Raw genomic sequence first — 20,332 nt, 5'->3', positions numbered from 1 at the left:
AATACATAATTTAAGAATAAAGGTTCATTTCTAATTCAGGAAATGTGACTTCCCAATTACTTTGTTAAATAGCTGAGATTGTGGTGAAAATATTAGACCTTCCACAGTTTTAGGGTATGTTTGAAATTACTGGAGTAAACACCTGTGACACTACATGTTAAAATGGAAAAACGTTCAACATGTTTGCAAATCAGCGTAATGGAAAAACATCATTCAGACAAAATCAGAATCTTAAAACTTCAGAGAAAATAGGATATGATCCTCAACTAATTCATCCCTAAAGAGAGTAACTGAGCAATAGGAACTGCTTTTGCATATCAGTGTTACAAATCAGTAGAACTTTCCAGTCGATGACACCTTTGAATACACTGTGCATAACAGTGCCAGACTGAGCAAGTACAGCCATCCCCAGTAGCAGGGGTGCTTTCCCACTACTTTCACTCATTTCATTCTTCAACCTGTCAAATCAACCTGTCTTTATTATAGGATTTCAGAGCTTTGAAGCATCAATACTTGCAGTGAGAATATTCAAAGGTCCTTAGAGCTTAAAACCTTTAAGGTTTCTCCTTTAATACCATCAATATTTCTTTTGTCACTGCCTTTCTTCATATCTGTGCACATAAGATTCTAGGTTCATGCTTGCTGAGCATTAGGTTTTTATTTTTTACAAGTTTCTCTTATTCTTAACTCTTTTCTGTTCTAGCTTTGTCCTGCAGGTAACTCTTTCCTCTTGTAATGAATATCCTGTTTCAGCTTTACCCACTTCAGAGCTGTGATCCTCTTACCACATGGATTTGAATTTGCAACTCAAAGTGCATGTTTTACCTCTGCTTTTGGCAAATTTATGGTGCGTTATCACATACACAGAATTAATAATTTCAGCTAACTGGAGGTAGAATAGTAAATTGTTTTACTTACTGGGTGTTCATCTCCCTTTGGCCTGTTGTGATCTTTCTGAAAGTCATGAAATGCTTCTTGTACCACTTTGTCCAAGTCTACTTTGTCTTGGAACTCTAGCTCTGGATTTCTCTCCAAAATAACAGATATAACCATCAGCAACTATAAGGCAGAAAAAGACTTAAATTTAATTTGTTAAAGTTCAGGTTCTATAAGCATTGTAAACAAACACATTTGTTTCAAGATGGAAGCAACTTAATAGTAGCACAAGTAATAGCCCACAAATAAGAATTACTGATTATGGATGAAAAAATCATTGAAAAAGCAGGCTTTCATAAAAGATTACTATTGCAGGTGGCATCTAGTTAAAGACAAAACATAAATGACTGACATCAACATCTAACTTCAGGAAGCAGGGAAGTTATTTTCCAGATTATTCATTTCAGGAAGCAACCACAAATAATAGTGGCTCAAGCAGCAGAAAAAAATGAAAAGCAGCACATATTGAACCTTAGCATTTGATGTACAATCATACATGGTATAATTGCACTACAAGCAAATTCATAAAAAGCAAAGCCAACAGATGTAAAAAGTAGTAAGTTCAAGAGAATTTACATTCCCTGTAGCTCAAAGGTTTAAATAGGAAGATGAACATGCTGAGTGACTTGCAGAAGTGGGCAGCAGAATCTAGAGTAACCATCTTTTGTTTGATAACTGTGTTATCTTTTAGCCAAAAGTGGACATATTCCAGCGAGCACCACGACCAGCAGCTGTTAACCTGAACTGAGATGGATTTAAATTATTTTACTGCGCAAAAAAACTCACAGGCACCAGAGATGTAGACTTGGGAACTGACAATGAACACAGCTGACAGCACAGGTGTCAGTTACCAAAGGTACATATGCTCATGATCTGTCCAAAAACTATCCAGTATTAGCTGTACTGAAGAGAAGGCTGCGGGGTGACCTCATTGCAGCCTATCAATACCTGAAGGGAACCTACACCCAGGAGGGGAGTAAACTCTTCAAAAGGGCTGACAACAGCAGGACTAGGGGAAATGGTTTTAAGTTGAAGGAGGGAAGATTTAGGTTGGATGTTAGGGGGAAGTTCTTTACTAGGAGAGTGGTTAGGCCCTGGAACGGGCTGCCCAGGGAGGTTGTGGATGCCCCATCCTTGGACGTGTTTAAGGCCAGGTTGGACGGGGTCCTGGGCAACCTGATCTGAATGTGTATGTTTGGTGGCCCTGCTAGGCAGGGGGGTTGGAACTACATGATCCTTGGGGTCCCTTCCAACCCGGGTGATTCTGTGATTCTGTGTGTGTGTACTGGTAAGAAAAGGAGTTAAAAGAAGCCTTTTGCTTCACATAGGAGACTTTTGCTGGCACACAGAGAGACTGAAAGTTGAGTCAGTAACAAAGGGCAACCTACTAGGCAGCCTCAGCAGTATGGGAAGAAAAATCTATCATAGTGAAAGCTGATGTTTTAGAGCAAGTTTTTTTCTAGACCTGAGAACTTGGTGGGAAAAGGTATGGACTAAGGACTTAATGGAATTAGATATCTCAATAGCTTTTGTTCCCTCTGACCTACATGGATTGGCATTATTATTAATATTTATTTCCCTATTTGCTAAGAAAGAAAAACATCACAGGCTTAGTGTATGCTGAGCATGCTGGCAGCAACTTTTTAAATCACAAAACAATCCATGGAAAAAGCACCGAAATATAAATAATTGTATTTAAAATGCTATTTCTATGAATATTTGAGCATTTAATTTTTTTTTTAATTTGTAACAAACTCATGCACATCACAAAGTTTCTTTTGTTATTAAGACACAGACCTCTACAATGATTTGCCTGTATTCTGGCTGGTCAATATTTTGCAGCATATCTTCAACTAGGAGGGAAAAATTCATTTCGTACATCGTCATATCTGATAAGGTTGGTTGCTGAAAAATAACAAATATTTGTATTGAATGAAGATCATCTGCATTAAAGCGCTCCTCCAAACCCCCCAATATAGGCTGTTTGCTTGTTGAATTAATAATACACAGCCATCAAAAAGGAAGCATATTTTAGAGTCCATGGCAGCACAGCTCTGGAAAGGGTTTTTAGTCTTATGATCCTACAGATGTATTTTAAAGTAACTGACTTCCATTCTACTCTAATTGTATTTTACCCAGTGAAGTGTACTATGTATGGCAACATACAATTAAATATTAGCAATAAAATAGTTCTCCATTAATAGTAAGGTAGAGCAGAAATAATTGAACACCTCAACATGCTTTACCTGTGGTAAAAAACTCCCTGCTACTATTAAACCATTTGGAGTTCTCTCCAAGATTTGCCACACCCTGTCATAGAACCCAGCAGGAGTTCGATTGAGAGAACCATCGATTTGCCGTCGGTTAAGCCAGCCTCTGTGGACAAAGGAAATCATTAACTGCAGGTAATAAAAGCTTCTCGTTCAGAATGAGGACGTATTCTGTGGTGTAAACCATAACATAAGCAGTGATAGCTAATGCCTCCTCATGATGCACATGCAGCGCACGTTGTGCTTCTTGAAAAGTTGTGCTCTAAAGAGGGAATAAAATCCACTTAGTGAAGAACTGCAAAAGTTAGTGTTATTATATGTCAAAAACTAGAAATTTAAGTCTATGGGAGGACTTCTGACTGTAGCCTTACTAATACTGCTAAGTGGAAGTATTGTAATTATAGCTTGTTTTCTTGCACACTAATGCACTTGGATGGGGAACAAGTTAGAGCTTGGAGAAAAGATCACAAGTTTCAGGAAGCAGAACCTCTTAAGCACTGTAGAAAAAAAAAAACATAATGCAAGAAGCTAGAAAAAAGGGCACTGAACAGCATACATGCTATTCTTACAAGTTACTTAAGTAGGTGGTATTGAGTAATTTTGGCTCCTGTCCCTTAACGAGGGCATCAAGGAATATAATGCTTCACAGTACTACCACAGTGTATACATAATTACTAGTAGGTAAGGCTTCCAAAAGGATAGAGGTGAAAAAGGAAGCTGTAATATGAAAGGAGCAATTGTAGAACTTGGTTACAGCTGAGAAAATGAAAAGGTGCATCTTTGCTACCTCTCTAAATAAATCACTACTGAACGTCCATACTTTAGTATGCCTCTTAAATGGGCAGGTATTTCAGAAACGCAAATTACTTGAGCAGTTTAGTATGAATGAGAACAGGTGCCACAAATCCACACATCTCATTACCTCCCTTGCTGCTGTGGCTGAAGAATATCCAACAAAAGCTGCTTCACTTCACTAGGGGACATCTGGTACAAGTCCTTGGCTGGCATATCCCCTGCACGGAATTTCAGTTCATACTTCATGGCATGGATAATCCATCTGAAGTGAAGGGAGGAAAGCATTCCTTAATTAAATGTGATGTTTCAAAGGAGGAAAATTTAGTCTGGTAGAATACCTCAAGAAAATCCCAAGTGATCCCGCTATTATTATTTCACAAGGACATTAAAATAGCATCAAACACACACTGCTGTTTGTACTGTGATGTGGAATTGTTCATTTGTTTGCAGTATGATATAAATTGAAAGCAAAAACGAATAATTTTTACAAATGGGTTGTGAGGCATACTTCTGAAACGATTTCACCACATACATAAAGACAAAAATTTACTTAACTTTTGATGTTGCAATGCCTACTGAGAAGCATGCTCCTGACAGTATGTGTGTTTTGCTGGTGCTTTTAAGAAAAAGCTCAATAATTTTACATTTAAAAAGATTTCAAGGCTTCTTAATAGCTCTAGCCTTTGAAATTCCTTTTTCCTGTCCATCACACTTCATTCTTTTGCTATTTCCTTTTTAAAAAAAGATTTGATTAAATAAAAACATGAAAATTGTGAAGACTTTTCAGCCCTAGGGACTAGGAAGGCAGGAGTTGGCAAATTATTAAAGGGAAAAAGATGATTTTAATTCTACAAATAAAAATAATGCTGCAGATCCTAATACAATATAAAAGACAATATTTATGAAACAGGATAACTGAATGTGGACCTCATTCACTTACCCTTCACACTGTTTCAGTTCAAGTAGCTATTACAATCAAAAGAGAAGAGAAACATATCTAGTTTTTCTTCAAGTAGTCCATCATCTAACACCTCATCAAGTCTAGGATATGTCAAAGAGCTGTTTACTCTCCATCAGAGAAAATGTGAAATATTCCTAAAAGGTTTACCTTGTCACAGTATAGCCACATTTGGCAGGCATTTTATTACTTTGCCTAGAAAGGAAATAATTGTTTCTCTAAGTCAGGTCATGGTCTTTTGGACTGAAGGATTCTTACTAGTTTCATTGGCTTCTGAGATGTCAGGCCAACTAATGCAATCTTGCTTTACATCTGTAGTTTCTAAGACTATTCATTGAAGATACAAGGTACAGCATAATATGAGGCTTCACGGGCATGCTAGATTATCCAGAACATACGTTTTATTTACTTTACTGTGTGAATAAGCATCTTGCTCTTGTTACTAAGATTAAAAGCAAAACCGCTTTGAACTGATTCATTTTTTACTGTCAGTTCAACTGTATCTTTGTGCAAGTTGTTCACTGCACTCTTCTGTTTGCAGTGGCCTATGTGACACAGCAGTGTGAAAAGTGGGCCTCTTACTGAACTCTTCTCAAATAAGGGTGGGTAGAAGTCAGTTGATTAGAAGGTTTTACAGTAATAGGACTGTCAGGAACTTGATATATTTCAACATGAAACACTGAAAACAAATCAATAACAAGACTCTAAATCAAATCATTATCAAACTGGAATGTTCCTTCTGTGAGAAGGTTAAATTTTGCTCACTGAAGTGGGTGATAACACTGGAATAAAAAAAAAATTGAATCTCCAGAATTAACCTTAGAAGGAAAAAAAAAAACTGTAAAAAGGATAAGCTGCAGCTGATGAGAAAGGGGAAGAAGATTAACGTGGATTTGTAAAGGCTACAGAAGAGTATTTAAGTGCAAAAGAACAGATATACTTAAATGTAAAAAAAAGTGATTCAGTTTTCAGTTTCATAATGACCCAAAAGTAATACTAAATTAGAATCAGGAATCTTATATACTAGAAAATAAGATGCGAGTATACAACTTCAGTGCTGAAATGCTACGTTTTCCCTATCAAAAGTATGGTAAATTCTAATCTTAAAACAATTTCAATAATTCTGTAAATCTCAGTCACTAGGACCTGCTGTCTTCAAAGAAGTGCTTATTCAAATGCATGTCTGTTCCTAACTGTGAACAAAACAGTTACTGTAGATAGCAGTGCAAATACAGATATCACAGAATATGATAACATTCAACCTTAAGCTATTTGTAGGCCACACTATCAAAGAATTAAATAGAAAAATCCAGGCTGTAAATGATCTTTCCCACTTCAACCAGGTTTGGAGTTCCTAAGCTCTGTATAGTTTACCTTGGTAAGCAGTCAGTAAGTATTTTGCCTATCCGTAGTAAGGATAGCATCACATTAGAGGCTCAATCGTTACACATTAAGTGTTTTTGTGTAGAGAACTGCTCTTGAACAATGTCTTCTTTCTGCCAGCCATCAGATACACCATCTAGGTGCCTCAGAATGTTCTAGGAAATTCTTTACTGGTATGTGCATTTGAACAACAGAAAACTTTTGTTACCTTAAGTTCCTATTACAGTCAGTGCTAGAGAAGAACAAGCTTTCTTTTTAGGTAGACTGTAGTCCCGCAACAAATATTTTAAGTACCTTGAAACCAAGGTACCAAGGGATTTGTTTCTCGTGGTTACTGGACTCTTAAGATTGATTTAGTCAAAACTGTATTACAAGCTCACTATATTACGTGCTCAGCACTTATTAGAAACACACGTAGGTACTTGCTTTAGTGAGCCAGAAGCTGTGAGAGAAAGGCTTCACTGCCTCAAGGCTGTTAGGTAAGTCAGGAAGAATGTTCTGGCTTTTGGATGCTAGCAGGACTCGGTGACCCAGTGAGAGTACAATTCGTGGAGCCCCTTCGCCAACCAGAAACCCCACTACAGTATTTATGGTTTTGAAGCCCTAACCTGATCATTATCAAGCATTTAAAAATACCACAGTTTACTGTATTAGCTTATAGGAAAGCTTCAAATGAGGTATTACAAAGACTGCCACTCCTCCACTTTACACTGTTCACTGGCAAATTTGAGAGCAGTTTTTTGTGAATTCAGTTCTGGCACACTAATTCAAAGCAGGCTTCTTAGAAATGTAAAGCTGAAGCATACAAATTTTGCTGCATCATCTCATATAAATCTTTTTTTCAGTGTAGCAACAATCTGTGTCGAAGCACATATGTTTACTTGCCATGTTAGCAGTAAGTGCAGTAGATACTGTACTGACCCAATCCGTATCTTCAGCATGCCACTGAAAAGCTCTGGTGAATTTGAGATGATCCAGCCGATATGTATGACAAGTTCCTGCTGAACTACAGCTTCTCTTTCATCTTGTAACTGACATTTTTCATAGATTATGTTCTTAATGACTGCTGGGGATAAGGGATTAGAAATAACTTCTTCCTCATGGCCAAAAGCTCCAAGTGTCACCTACGGTATATTGAAAACAGTTCAGAAGAACGGTTATTCTGAAAGGAATAAAAGCACCACAGAAGCAATTTAGAAACTAAACTTCATGAATTCTGCTTTCTACAGTACAAAAATAATTCAATGTCAATACCTGCCAATTGTTAATACTGTTAGTTGGATAATATTAAATAACAAAATTTAATAAAGACCAAAGAAAATATGGAGAATGTCTGTCCAAAATAAAACTTAAGTGCAAGTCTGCTGCTATGGCTTCAGAATCAGGCATATCATCAAGACTGTACAGCAGGCTTAGATATTCTTTCATTTCTGATATCCCAGCTCCACAGCTGGCACATAAAGCCAGGAACTTAATTCTGAACTTTGTTTTGTTATTTCTGTGAGCATTCTAAAAGCTACAGCCTTCATAATAAGAAACTATTATGTTGCTGTACTGGATTGTTTAACTGCACACACCCTCCAAAAAATCTTTCTATTTATTGTCAGTGAAACACACAGTATCACCATTTTTCCTCATACAATAAGGATCATCATTAAAAAGGACTTAATTAAGACAAGTTTGGTTAAAAACTTGAAAATAAACAGCTGTAAATCATGCTCCATGCAACAAACAAAAACAAACAAACAAAAAACATGACATTCCTCTATAGCTACAGAGCACTAGAAGCACATAACACAGAATGGCCATCAACAGGGAATATAATAAGGACAAATCTGTTACCATAGCATTCTACTTAGGTAAATGTATGCATATTTTATGATAAAAATAAATAATATTCAACTACTGTTATTTGGAGATTGCTCTTATAAACTAAGTTAAAATTCCTGTACTAGCAAATAAAAAGTCCTCCTCAGGAAGGGAAGAAACACTGATGATTAAAATCTATTTGGAGCAGAAACCTGAAATCCTGAAAGACTGTTTCTCAGCTGTCACTCCTTGTGACAAATTAATTGACTCAAGCGCAATGACAAAGAGAGCGATGCTGTAGGCCACAACATTCTTTACTTTAAAAAATCATTTTTACTGATTGATTCCATCTTCTTTTGTGAAATAAAAGAGCATATATAAGCAAACAAAGGAGCGTATGGGAACTGCTGAGTCACGGCCTGAACCTCTGATTGATCACCTGAGGTGAGCCATGAGTCAGCCAGAGGAGCACAGCTGAAGGCAATTCACCTGTGCTGCTGGAAGGGGGGGGAGCCAGGCTCCCCCCCTCCTAGACCTATTTAAGAGCTGGCTACCAGAGGGGAAGGATCTCTTCTGGAGATTGCCTCTCTTGGTGTTTTGTAGTGAGCCCAGCCGAAGGGTAAGCCTCCCATTTTACTCTCTTTTGTTATCATTGTCCACTTTGCCTAACTCTCTTGATTATATTGTAACATCTTGATATCCATTGATTATACAGGAGCTATACAAATCACACCTTATCCAGACATCAAACTGCCTTTTCAAGATCATTCTATCACTACGTGAAAAGAAATTTATTAGCCCATAGTAGATGCAAGTATTAAATATATCTTCACTGATTTTTTTTTTTTTTTCTACAGATAGTGTATTTTACAACTATTGGTTACTTTTAAAAGAAGCATTAGCAAACTTCAAAATGAAAGCAGCCATTTCTCTATTTTCTGTTATCACCCCTTAATACATTTCTGAAAAGTATAGGCTTACCTGTTTACCCTGAACTAAAACATTAGTAATAGATGGTGCAAGGCTGTCCACTAGTTTACCTAAAAGACTTGCTGCGAAGCGCACAACAGACCTGAGGGCAGAAAACAGAGCAATCCCACTACATATCAAAAGCTAGTTTAATGAATTCATGTATAGTTTTGAAGTCTGGCACAGCATTCAGAGATCTCAAAATCAACTGAATACATACATTATTTACAATGTGTTGATGAATAAGTCTTAACATTCCACAGCGTTAGTATTAAATTCAAACAGTTGATGTTGATTCCTGCAAGAACTGCTATGCACTTATCAAGAGACCACGAGCAAAGCATTTCTGAAATGCATTAGCTGACAATATCAAAATGCACATAAGCCAAAAAAATCTCACGGAGTTCTGTTTCAGACTTCTGGGCACTTTACCTGTTTCCCATGTACCAGTAAAGTAGTAATATGTGGGGTTATAGAAGAAGAAAATTTCTGTGCAAATGCAGCACTGTAGCGCAACACCAACCTATATGTATGTCAAATGGCAACCATGGGAGAGAAACAAAAAACAGTTTACGTATTTTGTTTCTAGAAATACTTCTGGTTTTTATTCTTAAAAAAAATATGACCGAGGTATTTTGATTCTATCTTATTATTGGCGAAGGCCCATTTAACTGCAGGAACAAACTAAAACGAAAAGCACCTTTTAAATTTAAAGACTCATCCCGTTAGGAGTAGTCACAGAGAGGGAGAACGTAATTCAGGACAGGCTCAGCTCATGTCTTCAATTTCTCAAGCTTCCAGGCAAAGTAATTAATAAACAACATGTGAACCACCAGTCCAGTTGCTGAGACCTTCTGAAGTTATCATGACAAAGTCAAGCTCAAAGTAAATTGTTTCAAACTGCACGTGCAAACTGCACATGTACAAATATAAACTGAATTATATTTGATCACTAGCCTTGCGACAGAAAGCTATTGGTATTATTTTGCCACACTCTGTAAGAAATAAGAATATTAATATTCTTATTTTTTCTCATTATTTGAATTTAACTACAAATGTATGTCTACATTGGTTCTCATAAAAAAAGTAGCTTAGTATTGTTTACTTTAAAAGATAATGGTAAGAAAGTACTCTTTTTTTAAAGTGTTACAGACAAGATCTTCAGTTGCAGTGAAGCAGTACAATTTTGTCAGAAAAGATGTCCTTTTTTACTCTCCGCTAAGTGCATAAAGAACCACTTTTAGTCATAGTAAGCATAGTAGGAAAAAAAAAGCGTAAACCAGAAGGAATATGTTTATCTATATACAAACCAGAGCTTCTTGCTGCCAGCTCGTCTATAGATTCTTTCAATATGTTCAGCAACAGTACCTGTGTTATAAACACATTTATTCAAGTTACAAAACAACAAAATAACAGCAAAAAAAAAAGAGACATGTAAAAGATGCATTTTCTCATTTAATATAAGGTAATATTGCTGAGATCCACTAATTCTGAATTAGCTCTAGTAAAGCACTTACCTATTGTGATTAACATCTAAAACTTAAAGAGTTTAATCCTCTGTTATTCAGTTATTCTACAAGAGGCAAAAGCCAACTTCAGTTTGATTTCCTGCCCCTGCTCTAGAGAGACTTAGCAGCACCTACTGTTCAGATACCTTAAGAGATCAAGGTGATGATAAAGTACCTCCTCATCAAACTGCAGATTTTACTTTGGATGTGGGATAGAATAGACACTCTTGATGCTCTCTTGCTACTCAGTTGAGATAAAAGCAACAGGCAAGTCTTGTGCTTGACAGCATGGTTCATTCAAGCGATGTTATGTTTGGATACAGGTTGCCATTGCTGATATGCAAGACAGGAGTTCTTTTCAACTTTGTACATAAACAAGACATCACCTGATTCATCATCTTGGACGTGAGGTTTTCAATTGATATGAAGCCAGATATGAAAGATTTTTCTGCACTGTTTTATGGTTCCATCCTGAATAACTACTGAAAGGTACAAAAGCCCTACAAAAGCGATACCAAAGCTACACTGTGAGCTAGCATTGGTTATCTAAGTGCATCACAGTGCTCAGCTAGTGAAGCAAACTATATCACATTTGCGAAGTACAGAGGATATTTGACACACAGACACAACATTAAATTACTGCATACTACTCTCCCTCTCCAAGTTGATTTTCTGTATGCCACAAATCATTTAAATAAGCACTATGCATTAATGTTGTAGAAACGTGACCTAAAAAAATATAAAGTAAGACATAAAATCAAAGCAGACAGCCCAGAATATGGAGAAGACGTGAAGTATAGGTGGATGTTACATTCATAAGAACAACAGATACCATTCTTTTGCCAGCCCACAGTTGATCACAGCGCATTGACTTGGTATACTGACATCTCCTCAGCTGTGTAGGAATCAAGTGTTAAACATACCATTATTTATGCTTCATTTAGCTTCTAGATTCTAAGTTTTCAGATGGAATGCCAGTGATTCTCATGCATGCAATACTACTGGAATTTGATTCTCAAAATCATAGCTCATGTCTATCAGCAGGAATATCTAAGATCCTTCAGCTTTTATTTTCAGATTTATTCATTATCAACTGTGATTATTTAATGTCAGTAATAGTTTCTTCTATTCTCCTGCTGTACAAGGACAGGAACTTTTAGCCAGTGACTCAGCCTGTTTAATGCAAGGTACATATTAAAAAGTTTATCACCATCTACAGCTTCATACTGGATGGTACAAAATGTCTAACCAAATTGGTCCTAAACAGTCCTAGGCCAGTGATCAAATGTGGTTATGCTGGTTGCTTACAGAGTGTAGGAAGTTTACCTCAAGTTGTTCTCAGAGCAAGGAAGAAAGGACAAAACCTACTAAGGGCTGAAGAATACGGAGATTCTCCAAGTCCAAAAATACACGCAGTGGTGACGAAAGCCTTCTTTAGAGGCTGCATGTGCTCCAGTTCTGACCATGACTTTAAACTGACACTGTATTTCAGTAATGCACTGTGAAGTGTCCAACGGATTTTATTCCATCTTACATTGTTTTCCATGACATTCTTAATCGAGTAGAGCTGATATGAATTATGAAGAGGGGATCTACAACATGGAGTGGTAAGTTATACTGATTCTGGAGTACCCAAAAGAATATTATTTATTCATAGTGTTCCTCTTTTTCTGAGAAGTGCTCATATATACCAAAGTAGCTAATAAAAAGTCTGGGGGAAGAAGGGGAGCGGGAAAACAAACAAACAAATAAAAACTGTGCAGCCAAAAGCCACAGGTCCAAGTATCTTATTCTGAATTAATTTACACAAACATAAAGCTTGTGAGCTAATACAAAGCCATAAGATAAAATTTAAGTAGAATGAATCTTTCAGATATACTGAATTAGCACCTCGGGACCTAAAACTAAAATGAAAACAAATATGCAAATTTGTCTTTAGTTTCAGTTTTATATCCAAGGTCAAATCCTCCATTTCTATATATACATATTTGTTCAGATTTAGAAACAGAGCCACTGCAATCTACAAGAGTTCATATAGTTAGCAGCTCATTCCTCACCACACTACGATTTTGCATGTCACATTTAATGCTGAAATTGCTTTAGTTGTAAGGAAGATGGCTACACAACTGCATGTATTCATGGCCCTTATTCATGTTCATTACAACTAAACATACAGCTGCTTCCAGAAATATTCAGAATACTCACATGAAAAAGCTCTTACCTTCCTTGGTGATGAAATCCGGTCCTTCTCTTTTAAGCAATATGCTCAAAAGCAGCGCTTGACTTGCTAGACAATTGCAGTCCTTAAAAAACAGCAACCACATAAGCACAAGTAGCCTTCACGTTTTCAGCAAAGCAAAATCAGAACAATTAAAAAAAATTAATCGAAAAGGCCTTGTTGTTATTGAAGATGTGTATATACATTACTAAAATTTTATTTGTAAAAGAACCTGACCACAAATGTTTAATATCATTTTCACTGCTGCTTGCAGAGACTTCTCCTTGGTTCAAATTTTGATGAAATAAGTTGGCTTCAGAAGTGTTACCCAATTTTCTACTCATGGATCCTGCCATTTACAGCTGAAATACTTATAATGTCTTAGGAAACCGTGAGGAATATTTTGTGTATTCCTGTTGAACGCTGGATCTAGAAATGATCAACACCAGTTTCCTTCTAGATATGGGAAAAATACTAGACAGGAACTTTCCCTTGATAACATTAGGAAATGACCAGTTTATCACAGTGAGTATCAACTGAAGTCTTTTGAGCATTAGTCTGGAAATAAAATATTTATTCATAAGATGCTTGACTAATTGAAGATTTGGATAGCTAGGAAAAATGAAAGCCAACAGTTAGAGCACAACAACCCAGAAAGTTCTGATGAGTATGAAGAGGCACATCACACATTTTATGTTACTAGCCGTATTATTAGCACTAAACCATAGCACTAATCGTGTTGATCTATATGGGTCACTTAAAAATAGCACCAGTAGAAAATATCTCATTTCATGACTGTGAAGTTGCACTGTGTTTTTACCAAGACTTCTTACATCAAGTTTCTGCAGAATCTCATACGTTGACTTGTTTTTCCAGTCATTAATATTTATGTCTGGTTGCTGCTCAAGTTCAGAAGCTTTTGGAGTACTGGACTGTCTCTTGACTTTTGAATGTTTTGGAAGATCCAGCTCCTCCAAACTCTTAAATACAGGAGTCCTACAAAACAAGAATTTCATTTCTTCACATTTCAGAAAACATTTTAATTATCAAAATACTTCTTCATTAGTATTTGCAAATAGCCTTACTCTTCTGCTTCAGTAATTCTTAGGAAGTCAAGTTGCTCCACAACTGCTCCAGATACTAATGTCTGAAATTAAAAAATGATAGTTAAAATTTAAAAAGATGCAGAAATGTACATGAATATATTAGTGGTTTGCCGCATTCTCAATATGTTGCTGCTGGAAAATATGTTGCTATTGGAAAATAGTATATCTACAGTTCCAAATATCCTTACACTTCCACAACATTTCTCTTTTTTCTTGAAATCACACAACTGCAGAAGTCTTAGGGCTGCTCTCTTTTTTGCTGGGGTTCTTCTGTTCCTTTGCCTGCAATGTAGAATTTAACCAGTGCCCACTCCACCATCCCCAAATACTACCTGATGAAATATCTGACATCAAGGTCTCACACTCAAAGTTCAGCTATTGCAAACCTGAAAGAGTGTTTAATTTATCTGATATAGCCCTTACAGTTATAATTCACTCCAAATTCACATAAATTTCACATCTGTATTGTTCCACAGGAAGCATTATACTACAGCATCTTTTATTTTGATTATTCTCTTTAAACAAAATTGAGCGTGCTGCGAACGTTTAAATTTCCTTTTTAATTGTACACCAGTCTGCAGTAAGATACCAATCTGCAAAGCTGCAAGACAATTGAAAATAAAATAAAAACTTGTCTTCCATTGTTAACATTATCATTCTTTCCCTGCTTGAACACATCGTGATGATGGAAACAGACAGTAAAGGTGAAAAGTGACAAAAGTCAGAAAACTGATAAGGGTACACATTTTTCACTGAAATCACATTTTGTGTATTTTACAAGAAAAAAGACCATTCATCCAATTTAAGACACATTCTATGTAAATGCACTGAGACATTATCTAAATGAAGCAGGTAAGTACAATCCACAAAGACTTTTTATATCATTTGTTGGAATAGTTTAAAAAAAACAAAACACTATGAGTTAGACAAATCCCAACTCCTACTTCATAATGAACAAGGAGTGTTTCCAAAACGTGACAGCTGTACATTTGTACTGACAGAGTACTGTAGGGCTTTTTATTTTTAAAAACGTTTCATTCAGAACTCTTATACCAAATATATGACTGTAAGAAAGTTAAATTATAGCACTGTTACATTAATGATTCTCTCGGTAGCAAATCCCTTGGAAGTGATTTCTGCATAATTCTACTCACTGTGTCCATCTACAAAAGTTACAAGCCCTTCACTTCTGGAATATTAGCTGCCATTAACCAAATCTGGCTTCACTTTGCCCTCAAATGTGACTGTTCTGTAATTTTGGGTTACAGTACAGTTATACACAAATGCATGAGAACTGAAGCAGTGACAATGACAAATGAAAATCATGAGGGTAGAAAATGCCTGTGGTGGGCCTGTTGTCAAAAGAATAATCCAAATAACTACAGGACAACAGCTAAAGTTAGGCTAACAGCAATCCTTTCTCCTCTCTCCTATGCAATTCCTTCTGCTAGCTCTGGCACCTGCCTGACACACAGACTACATATGGCTACCTCTAAGCACCTGCAGCAAGGCATTAGAGCTCTTAACTGCACCCTAGTTATTTTTCATGGTAAATCTTTAGGTAAAAAATTTAAGGGAAGTCACAGTACAAAGTTAACATCAGATCTTACACAGTCTTGGTTTTTTTTTCAGTTACATTAAAGCACAAAATTTCATCCTAGTTTTTCCATTATTATTCTTCATGGATAAAAAAAAAAAAGCAGAAGCCAATAACTGCCATCATCATCTTAAATATTTTAAAACTACTAGTTATCTAAATTGATTAAGTATGCAAGGGGAAATGATGACTGTAGCAGTGAAGTGCTCAATATAAAGACACATTATGGAGGTTGAGAAATTTCTTGCCTGGTAATATGTCAGTTTAATCAAATGCAAAGCAGGACGGTCACTGCAGTTACAGTTAAGAATACAAAAACTAGAAAAATGCACATGGACAATCATGGCATTTGCTATTGGATAAGTAAATGCTAACAGGAAACTACATGACCTACAAGTAACCAGTTAGAAACATAAATATTTGAAAGATAGCAAAGGTACTTTATGCCATTAGAGCTCCGAATATTTAATTTACAAATGACTCAGCTGTTCCTCAGATTCATGGCTTTCCAAGGTACAAGAAATCTTATCTCTGTCTTTGGTCTTGTCATCCGTCTTATGAAAAGAGGTATTATTTACTGGCTACAAGCATATATAAATACCTAAAATAGAACCTGACTCAGTAATGTTCACATTTTAATGAAGTAATGTTCCTCTTTAAGATTAATGCAAACAGAAAAGATGTTTAAAAAATAGACCTTTATTCTTCTAAAAATTTTAAAATATGTGAAACACCTTCTTCCTGTTGACTATCTAATCAAAAACCTGTATTTTTGACATGATGGCTTTTCCAGGTATTTTCAGAAGATTTCTGAACATAAAAACTTCTCCTCCCTTCTGAGAATCCGCTGCAAAGATTATTGCTTTTTGAAGTCTCATCAGAACAAGCTAAAGTAAGCCCATGTTTCTTCTGAGATAAAAGAAAAACTGTACCAGATGTCCTCGCTCTTGACTTCTTAATTTTCATCATAGAATCCTTTGAGTTGGAAGGGATCTTTAAAGGTCATCTAGTATGTGATTTTATGACACCAAGTATGTAATTTTATGATACCAAGTAAAATATTTGTAAGTCACACGGAAAACAGAAGTAATAATGCATGTACCAGTACTAGGAGAGAAGAGCACACCATTCAGGAAAAGCAGCATACCTGTACTCTGTCAACATGAACTTTCACTCCTCCAACAATTCCCTTTTTAAAGGCTGCTAGCATATCTAATATTGGATTGAATCTGCTCCCTCTGAAATTTAAACAGAACATCATTAATCTTGTAGCTAGGAAAGAACTACACTGCAAATGATGCTTTTATCTTTCTCTACCTTATATTGTCTTCACGGATAAGTACAACGAACAGTGGACGACCATGCATTTTCCAATACTGCCTGATGAACTGCAGTGCATTCTAGGTAAGAAATACATGTTAGTCACCAAACAATACAGCAGCACAATGTACAAGAATACTAAAAGTAAGCTAAATACTACAAGAGCTATCTTAAAGTAACAGCATTGAAAACCCCAAGAGATTGTAAAAACTTCAGCTAATAATGAAACCACTAATAGTTTCAGATTTCTCCAATGACAATATGTTATTTCAAGTATTCAGATTCTCTGAAAATACTGCTAGCACATACAGACTGAATTGATGGGCCAACTGGTATGTACTGAACTACTTGTAATGACCTAGGAAGCATGCAGAGGAATCCACCTCTGGAGTCACACTCCTTATCACCATCATCACTTTCTATGCACTGGGTACTTACACAGGTAAGCCGCACAATGCTGCCATCCTTAACATTATGGAAGGAAGTCAATTTTTAATAGTTGCACTAAGTCTGGTAATATTTCTCCCAGATGAGGCTTTCATATTTCCCTTAAGCAGAACAGTCTCATTCCTTCCTGCAGCCAAGAATATCTGTTTCCCCAAAGAAACTGAAGGTAGTTGGCTTGCTGTACTAAGCCTATCCCAATCACTTTCAGTTTGTTGGTTTTTTTGTTAGATACAGATACTCACTAGAATTTGTATTCAACTGACAGAATATTCACCTTAATAATCTAAAAAACTGTACTATTTTTACATTAGAAAAATACACATTATAGAGCATTCACCTTTCAGACTTGCATTTTAATCAAACTTCACTTTTTATTCTCCTAGACTCTTATTTTTGTCAGTTTCTCAAAGGAAGAATTACAGATAGATCTGACTTACCTTAATGTCATCAATCAACATCATAACATCCTGAGACATGTAGAAATCACTTAGATCAAAAATAATCGAGTAGCAAACTACAGTCTTTCCCAGTATTCGATAAATCTATTGGGAGATAAAGTTTCAGTTAATCTTTTCTTTAAAACTGTTCAAACATTAAAATAGCTGAAAAGAAAAAAAAAAAACTAGGTTAAAACTATCAAGGAAATAGTTAATATAGAACAGCTGAACTTAAAAAAACCTATAAATTTAAAATAAAACCTATAAATCTAATTCCAAGCACATAGATTTTTGTCAACTGGCTCATGTCAACAATAGCTCTGTTTTGGCCAACTACTACTTGAAATGCATGTTTAGGAAACCTGACAGTTTAATAGCAAGACAGCATGCATCTTCCTAACAGCAAAATATGTTACAAATATTTTAGAAAGTAAATATGAGCATAAAAGAAAATAACACTTAAATTATATTTATAACATTTTAGAGATTAATGCAATGTTTATCTGAAATACACATTAATAACGATATTATAAAAATATAAGTATTTCTTTCACAACCTTTGATGTTCCAAGGCATCCTACAGGCCTGTCTGGTCTTCCAGATAATCCTAGTTTATCATTGATTCCTAACTGGAAGTAGGCCTGTGAGAAATAAACATGAAAACTTAAGGAAACCTCATTACAAGACTTATGTTCATACAGGAAGTTGTGGGCACTCTACTGAGAGCAAGATCCATAAAATATGGTCTCTTTTTTCTTTTTTTAAACAACTCAAACATGCGGGAGGGACTCCTCTTGAAAGCACCACAGTCCTCCCTATCTATACTTTTTCAAAATTCAGCAACAACTTAATCATGTTGTTTTTCCCATCTATAAAATCTGTAGTATTTTTTAGTTCTTCAAATTTTTCTGTAATGCTTTTCTTACGTGGATATAAAACAGTAATAAAGGAGCTATACAAAGATTTTAATTCTAATTTTAGTAAAGGCGTGCAAAGTTAATGCATCAACAACAAACACAAGAGCAAGTTACCCCATTTTCATTGCTTGATTCTGAGTCTTATGAAATTATATACGCCTAATATTAACTCAAATAATATAATTTTCTAAGACTTGCATATTAAAAGAATAATCTTATTTTCTTACAATACAGCAAAATAAACCATAAAAATGCAATTACCTGTAGACAAAGCAATATTAATGTGTCAGTTAAACCAAACTGAAAGCTGTATTTTTTTTCTTAGATGCCTTTATACGTAAAACCCATTATTACCAAAACTTATTTCTCCTTATGATTTCATAAACCAAAATTCCAAACATTTTTCTAAGCTCAATCTTCTTTATAAGAAGATAATTTAAAAAAAAATATGTAAGTGAAGATTTGAATAAACGTTACACTCAGTAGCTTTTCATTGCTGTCAGCTTGGGGCCTTCCTGATACTGCCTATGTTAGTACATAAACATGAAGTGGTATTAAAAAAAAACAATAAGCAAAACTTCCTACATTACACATTCATTCAGACTGGGTATGAATATAGTTATTCCTGTTATCCCAATTGAATGTCACTACTCAAATGGGAAAGGAATGGAAACATCAAGCATAAAAAGCTTTAAATAACCCATCTGTGGATAACAAAATCAAAAGAACGTTAAACCTTTTCTTGTGGTACAGAATGGAGACTAGAAGAATGGTAAGACACAATGCCATAAAGACACAGCCTTTTCTGGAAGCTCACGAGAACAAGGAATTGCATCAGGTTATCTAATATTTTCATGACACGCTTTCCGAAAGTAAATTCTGGCAAGGTAGATTTACCTTCCCACCATGAGAATGAAGAAAACGGCACATTGACAGAATTCTCATCAGCTTTTGAAAATGAAAACACAGCAGTTGTCATAAATAGGAATGTAATTGATAGTAAGAAGACTAAAACATAATTTAAGTATCATCTTTTTCTAAGGGAGACCAAAGAAATGAAGGATGACACAGAGCGAACATACACACATGTATGTATATATAAATGTATGTGTGTGTGTACTTTTATGTAGTGAGTTTATATGTACTTATATGTAGTACATTTATGGGACATCTGTTGAACAAGAATTTCAGGACAAATCAGTCAGAAAAAATCAATTCTGAGAAATACTGTCAAGAAAACAAGCAAGCAAAAATAGATTGAGAAATGAACAAGGCTGAATATAAACAAGGATATTTCTTTCCTCTGTGAATACTTTCAGATGGTAGCGGCAGCCATTGTTTGGGATAATCATTTCTCTGAATAAGCTAGTAAAGTTTTGGTACATCAATCAGCAACATATTTCAGGCAAGCCTGGAGAAGTATTTTCTCTGTTTTTGGTTTTGCTCTTCCCTGAGTCCTACAAGCTTCCAATACCGATAATGGCATCAGTCACACAATCCTGACTTCAGAGGGAGAAACTTGTGTAGCTACAATTGTGAAACTAACCACTAACATCTTCAGGACTGGGATACTCCACACAGGGATTACGCTTTCCCCAAACATTTGGAATTTATCAGGCTTGTTTGAGACTATTTTTGTCATGCAAAGTTCAGCAAGAACTT

The 20,332-nt window shown here is 35.7% G+C and overlaps 1 protein-coding gene across 6 annotated transcripts in view; it reads right to left on the bottom strand.

Moving 5' to 3' along the window:
* Positions 1–20,332, bottom strand: part of PHKB (phosphorylase kinase regulatory subunit beta) — a 68,540-nt gene that overhangs the window by 1,562 nt on the left and 46,646 nt on the right. For 5 of the 6 annotated variants that reach the window (XM_048958744.1, XM_048958746.1, XM_048958747.1 and 2 more), the window contains 14 exons: positions 18,311–18,394; positions 17,754–17,858; positions 16,867–16,949; positions 16,697–16,787; positions 13,932–13,993; positions 13,680–13,842; positions 12,850–12,931; positions 10,431–10,488; positions 9,133–9,223; positions 7,264–7,466; positions 4,129–4,263; positions 3,183–3,312; positions 2,734–2,841; positions 919–1,059 (listed from right to left, as the gene is read on the bottom strand). In XM_048958744.1, coding sequence (XP_048814701.1) covers positions 919–1,059; positions 2,734–2,841; positions 3,183–3,312; positions 4,129–4,263; positions 7,264–7,466; positions 9,133–9,223; positions 10,431–10,488; positions 12,850–12,931; positions 13,680–13,842; positions 13,932–13,993; positions 16,697–16,787; positions 16,867–16,949; positions 17,754–17,858; positions 18,311–18,394 — 1,536 coding nt within the window. Of the gene's footprint in view, positions 1–918; positions 1,060–2,733; positions 2,842–3,182; positions 3,313–4,128; positions 4,264–7,263; positions 7,467–9,132; positions 9,224–9,552; positions 9,644–10,430; positions 10,489–12,849; positions 12,932–13,679; positions 13,843–13,931; positions 13,994–16,696; positions 16,788–16,866; positions 16,950–17,753; positions 17,859–18,310; positions 18,395–20,332 lie in introns of all 6 variants that reach the window. The other variant, XM_048958745.1, reaches the window with a different exon arrangement.

The sequence above is a fragment of the Lagopus muta genome, chromosome 12, assembly GCF_023343835.1.
Source record: "Lagopus muta isolate bLagMut1 chromosome 12, bLagMut1 primary, whole genome shotgun sequence".
NCBI lineage: Eukaryota > Metazoa > Chordata > Aves > Galliformes > Phasianidae > Lagopus > Lagopus muta.
Note: the sequence above shows the minus strand (reverse complement) of the source record. Positions and strands in the feature narration are given on the sequence as shown.